This window comes from Trachymyrmex cornetzi, unplaced genomic scaffold (assembly GCF_001594075.2).
Source record: "Trachymyrmex cornetzi isolate Tcor2-1 unplaced genomic scaffold, Tcor1.1 scaffold579, whole genome shotgun sequence".
Lineage (NCBI taxonomy): Eukaryota > Metazoa > Arthropoda > Insecta > Hymenoptera > Formicidae > Trachymyrmex > Trachymyrmex cornetzi.
In genome coordinates, this window is record NW_017299892.1 from 1380493 (window position 1) to 1386629 (window position 6137).

Here is a 6137-nt window from a genome sequence, read left to right on the forward strand (position 1 = left end):
GGGGAAAAGGCTCCAACAGATAAACATTACACGCGTAGCGTCCACGCCACTCCACGCTTCGTTAGTCCAGAGTGAGAGCCATCGGCGACGAGAGCTTCTTTTCTCTCTTTCTCTCTTCTTCCCGCAAAAGAAGAAACTGCGTTTCTACAACCCGGATGTAACGGGACGCATCACGATCTTTATCGTCTTATCAGCCGATCCTCTAACGAAAGCGGTCACGGAGCAGCTTGCAAACATCAACAAGAAGAAAGACGCGCTAACGAAAACTTGTTGACGATACAATCCCACCACCCTTTCGTTTAACATTATTAAGCGTTGATCAACGTGGACCACTACGAGGGATCATGGATCTCGTTTACATACCAGAGCTGTTTACCTACGGATATTTGAGGAATCCGCAGTACCACGACTACGAGCAGCCGTGGAACAGAGACTATTTCAAGTGCGGTAGCAGTAAGTCTAGAACCTTCTCTTTACCTCGTTAAATTATCATGATTTAGATAATAAATTTATATTTTATTCGATATTTAATCGGAAATCTTGGCGGAATATTTTAACGGTGGAATGTAATAAATTCGTATTACGAAATAAGCTTGTTTTCTAGAATTAGATGGCCTTAGAACGACGTATTAATTGATAACAAACTACAAGTGCGTTCTAAAAGTAGCAGTGAGCGATAAAGGAGGACTTCTTATATTATATTTATATATTTGTCGCGACCACGTTTCTTCGAAAAAATGTACAGGTACATTTCTTTTTCCCAAATCAGGCTATGTTCAGATTTCCATCAGAGTGCCACGAGGGTCACTGAATGTTAAACAAGTGATCTGTTTTCTGTTCCTTCACTAGACTGTTCTAGAATTCTTTCTCGCTTTCGACAAATATTAAATGTATATTTAGGTGGAAATTTGAACGCGCCGTAGGATACCGATTATGTACTTTTTCCCTATGGGACGGAAACATGAAGTGAAAATTTTTTCCATTAACATCAGTGATAAGAATTTTTACTAATATCAAGAGTTGCTAATAGATTAAAAATCCTTAAATATCCAGATTTAAAATCCTTAAAGTTCAAAAGAGATTTGAAAATAACTGCTCTCTTTAATTCAAGACAGAATTTCAATTTAAAATTATAAAAAACTAAATCGACATTAAAGGACATATTTTCATTATTAAAATTATAAATATCTAGTAAAAATTAAAGATTTGAAAATTAGTATCATTGAAAAGTTTGACTGTTCGTTATTCGAAACGTTCACAGACGAAGTTAAATTTATTGTGTACAAATTTTTTGTACTGGATAAGATTTCTCTTTCTTTCTCGATATACAATAATAACTTTGTGAATATGTCACAGACGTGCCGCGAAATTAGCAATATTTACTCGACGTACTTTTGCAAGCAGAATACAGGACATTTTTTCAATATAAATAAAACACGCTGATAGTACAATCTTTACGAGCAATTAATTTGTTGATTCAATCAATAAAATTTTTCTTTTCCCACCTGTGCTGTTTTAACACGGAATTACCAAAATAAATTGTATAAGATAAATATATTTTTGGATAGAAAAAATTACGAGGATTCAATTTACAAGTTATTTCAAGATAATATTTCTTCGCACCTTTCAGTGCAGAAAGACGTATTTATCTTTAATTTTATAATTCTGGAGTCTGATGTTTGGATACTCATCTGTTAATTAATTCATTGTATAAGTGTAAAATTTCTTTATTTATTCACCTAAGTCCTCGAAATTCAGAAATCTCCAGATAGTTTACACCAGAGTTGGTAAAGACTAATGTTTTTTTTATGAATAAAACATATTGTGTTTCTTCTTAAATATGTTTTTAATACTTTAAATATGTTTTAAACAGTACTATAAAAAAATATGTTTAAAATATATTAAAAACATCAATTAAGCATGTTTTAAACTGTTTAAAACACGTTTAAAACATGTTTTTTACCAACCCTGTTTAAACATATGTGAACATTTCTTCATTACCCCAGACTTGTCATTATCGGTCACTCGATATCCAGATTCTTCGAGTATTTTCCTATCAAGTCGTCCACGCAAATAGGGAAAGTACTCCAAACGACAACATCGACATTACCTTACATGATCGACACAAGAAAAAAAAAAGCGAAAGAGAAAGTCTTATTTTATTGCCTTATTTTATTTTGAAATATTTTCCGGGTAAAACCTGATATAATCCGCTGATTTTCTATCTAGTTTCTCCTTTTCTTGAAATACACGAGATGAATACTAAAATAATACCCATGGGTATATTGATAGCACAATAATAAAACGGGATAATAAAGCAGTGAAGGTGAGGCGAACCAAAGAAGCAATAAAAGAAACTGTAGAAAAATTAGAGCGGCTGTATTCCGGAAGTTCCGGACGGAAATACTTTCATCGGATGTTGCGTGGAATTTGCAAGAACTATAATTGTTACTCTTCCCGGTTGTTAGCCGCGTAGTCACGCAAACGAGTTATATTCGTCGCGTAATATAGTGGGGGGGGTGTTTGTTATTTGGGAGGGAGGGGGATGTTTGTTATTTGGATGAGAAAGTAGTTGCACATAAATGTATTGGCAGCGACAATAAAAGTTGCTGCAATTACGAAAATAAATTTTCCAAAATTATCTATTACGCTCACAAAAATGTTGCAACTATACTCTATGATAAGATTTGACATAATTTCTTCCCTTTTGTCTATCGTAACTATGAAACAAAATTTTATCATAGTTACGATAAAAATCAGATACGAAATAAATACGGAACTACTCAGAAAAGAGAAAAGTATAATACTCTTTTGAAATATGTGTAAAGAGTACTAAAAAATTATTGCAATTGCAGATATCGAAAAAATATAGTTACATTTTTCATTATCAAGTATCATCGATATTCGTGCAGTGACGGCTATCGTGAAACAATTTGCGAACAAAGCTGTTTTGTATAATAGAGACGTCATCATATTTTACGTCGCAAGATATATCACTATGAGCAGTATAGATAAACGCAATAATGGATAAAAGTTATCTACAGATAAATCAAACGTTTTAGATAAAAAAAATAATTTCATAAATATATAATTATCGTAACGTACATATTCAAAAGTGTTTTAAATTTATAAATATATGTATATTATTAATAAATCGCATAATTTTATATATAACAGATTTTCCGGAAAAAAAAAATTAATATTATTACACAAATAAGTATACTTGATAAATTGCAGAAAAGATCCTAGCGAATTTACGTCGCATTTTTATTAAATACGTTAGCTAGAATTGCGTACAGCCAGATATTCTATACGTCATATCTGTCAAGTAGATTAAAAATGCTGAATTATGTATGTGATGAAATACAATCACACATCGTATTATGTACACTTTCCTACTTATATACTATGTGCAATTTTAAAATATTATCTGCATCAGTATCCTGTTAATAAATATATTCTCGTTTAAAAAAAAAAAAAATCACTAAAACGCGTCAGCGAATAAATAATGCAATATGATTCTCTTTATCATATATTATCATATATATTAAACTACTATAATCTAAATATACCTTGCGTTGTTGCGGGAAAATAATTACGTTATCACGAGAATCTGCGCTTTTGATTTCTATTGGAGTACATTCAGTCAGTAATATTTCTTTTATATGACAGCTACTTACAATTCTTTTTTTAGAACAAACGACTTAAAAATATAATTTATGCTAACGATAACTATATCAGCCAATAGCTAAAAGAAAACAAATCGTCTTTTTGTATCGAAAAAGACACGTGCGTTACCGTATATTTCTCATACAGATCAACCTTGTTTACGTCGTCATAACGAGATAAGAGTTACATAATTAGACAAATCAGTAGCACGAAATGTTTATTTGCGAATCTGCCTATCTCGATATTCTTCATTTCTTTACATCATCTAATAACTGTTGTAATAGTAATAATACTTCGATATGCTTGTTTATTGCGTCTGGTATTAACAGTCCCGGTCTTAACGCGGATAAATGACAAAAAAATTTCACGTTATCGCATTTACAAGATAAGTTGCAATATAACAGATTAAAACAAATATTATATTGAAACGCGTTATAATTTAAAGAAAAAAGTGTATTGATTAAAAATTGATTACGTCGCGAAAACAATGTACGCTCGAATTACTAGTGTACACATGTTATCGGCACTACTATACCGATTACGTAAGAACTGTGATATTTGACACTTTGAGAAATAGCAAATTCTTCAGTAAAATTAAAATCATAATTTTTTTTACAAGAGTTTAAAAGAATTTAATTCAATTACTGTCTAAGAAGAAAAGAATGTATCTCGAGGTAGAGATACGATCGAACAATTCCGCATTATCCTATTTCGATTGTTTCAAGCGCCTGTCACGTATACTACGTTTCTGTGATACCCACGTGTCTATTTTTAGCCAGTTCCTTTAGGTGGCCGCGCACTACATGATCCAAATCGCGTTTCAAGCGCAACAGCGTCTCTCCTTATCAATTAGCGAATTGTCTTCGACATTCAACGCAGAAGATACTCGGCATTAATCGTAAAAATGTTTTATTATATAAAAATGTTAATCGAACTTGGAATAGAAGCTCTTTCATGAGAGACAAATTTTAAAACGCATATTCCAATTCTTCCAGATGGCTGAATCGTTTCTATTAGATTAATCATCCGTTTAAGAGTATAATTGCGATCCGTCAGTATGTTTGCGATTGATTCCCAAGATTATTGTGCGTAGTACGTCCCCGAGTATCTCTACGAGGTGAAACGACAGATTTCCGTGACTCACGGAATGAGCTAAGCTATAATCATCTGGCGCTACAAGTGAATGCGTTCAAGATTGTACGTCGGAATTTTTTGTTCTCGTTTTTCTTCAATTAACACTGGAACTGTGACGGTCACCGACGCTATATACTAGTATGTTTCGTTGACGCAAAATAGAAACTATAATTACATGCAACAAGCTAAGTAGCTATATAAAGAACGCATTATACGCAATAATTAATGTATTTGGTGAAAATTTTCGTTTGTTTATTTTTAATCATTTATTAGTGATAGCAAATGTAACTTTCAGAAGCTTGTAAACGTACACGTGCATGGCACGATTCAGTAAAGCAAAATGACTTTCGTTTCAAATAAACAACGAAGAATTTGTCAATTTATTTAATGATAGATGTCTAATTTAAATTCCGTTAGTCGCTGTATTTTTCCAGATATCAAATATTATGAAATATACGTATTAATTGCAAAAGACTCACTCCATTTTCTATTCATCAGCATTGTTATGATTATTTCAATGAGATATTTTGAGTATAAAACGATTTCATTTTGTGAGGAAAATGTCGATAGTTCTGACATTTTCTTTGATTTAATTCTATGATTTAATTCTATGATTCTATAATTACTGAAATGTCAGATAGATTTTCTCTGAAAAATACTTTTGAATTTTTATCACTCGTAAACTGTACTACATGTCGACTTATCGAGAAAAGTATCACGTCGTAAACATTCACCTTAGCAAACTTAGAACCGGTATACCAAAGAATAAACAAACCGGTTTGACGAACAAGTTTTATATAACTTGTAAAATGCGACATAAAATTTCTATCGACAGAATGAAAATATTTTCGAGAGATTTTCCTATTAGTACGCGTATTGAATATTTCAAAAAAATATGGTAGAAACATTTATCTCAATCGGTGAAAAAAGTTAAGTTCCTTCTCTTCTCATTAGTCTATTTCGCATTATTGTTTAGAAAAATCAGTGGAAAATCAACGAACCGTACAGCAGCAATCCAAAGAAAACTGTCACTTGTGCAAAGAAATGAAAAGAAGAAATCTGGCAGTTTACATAAGAAGTAAATCACGAAGCGATTCCTGTCACGAAGGGATTCAAGAAGAAGAGGAGAACGACGTAATGTACAATGAGAGAAAAATCGTAAACGCCGACCGAAATAAGTCTGCAAAATCGTCATGCAGTGCAGAGAAATCATAGCCTCGTAGTATTATACATAATGGTCACAACAATAATATTAATTTTATATTAAGATAAGCATAACATGCAGATGTAAATATAAATACTAAACATAACTTTATTATATATATATATATATA

At 31.9% G+C, this 6137-nt stretch overlaps 2 protein-coding genes across 3 annotated transcripts in view; one reads left to right on the top strand and one right to left on the bottom strand.

Annotated features, from left to right (window-relative positions):
- Window positions 1-6098, top strand: part of LOC108766352 (uncharacterized) — a 9732-nt gene extending 3634 nt beyond the window's left edge. Inside the window, exons 1-2 of one of the 2 annotated variants that reach the window (XM_018515595.1) lie at window positions 7-453; window positions 5780-6098. In XM_018515595.1, coding sequence (XP_018371097.1) covers window positions 345-453; window positions 5780-6018 — 348 coding nt within the window. In that variant the 5' untranslated portion in view covers window positions 7-344 and the 3' untranslated portion in view covers window positions 6019-6098. Of the gene's footprint in view, window positions 1-6; window positions 454-5779 lie in introns of those variants that run through there. The other variant, XM_018515596.1, reaches the window with a different exon arrangement.
- neb (kinesin family member nebbish) overlaps window positions 1-6137 on the bottom strand; it is an 18016-nt gene that overhangs the window by 7198 nt on the left and 4681 nt on the right. The gene's annotated exons all lie outside the window — the stretch shown is intronic.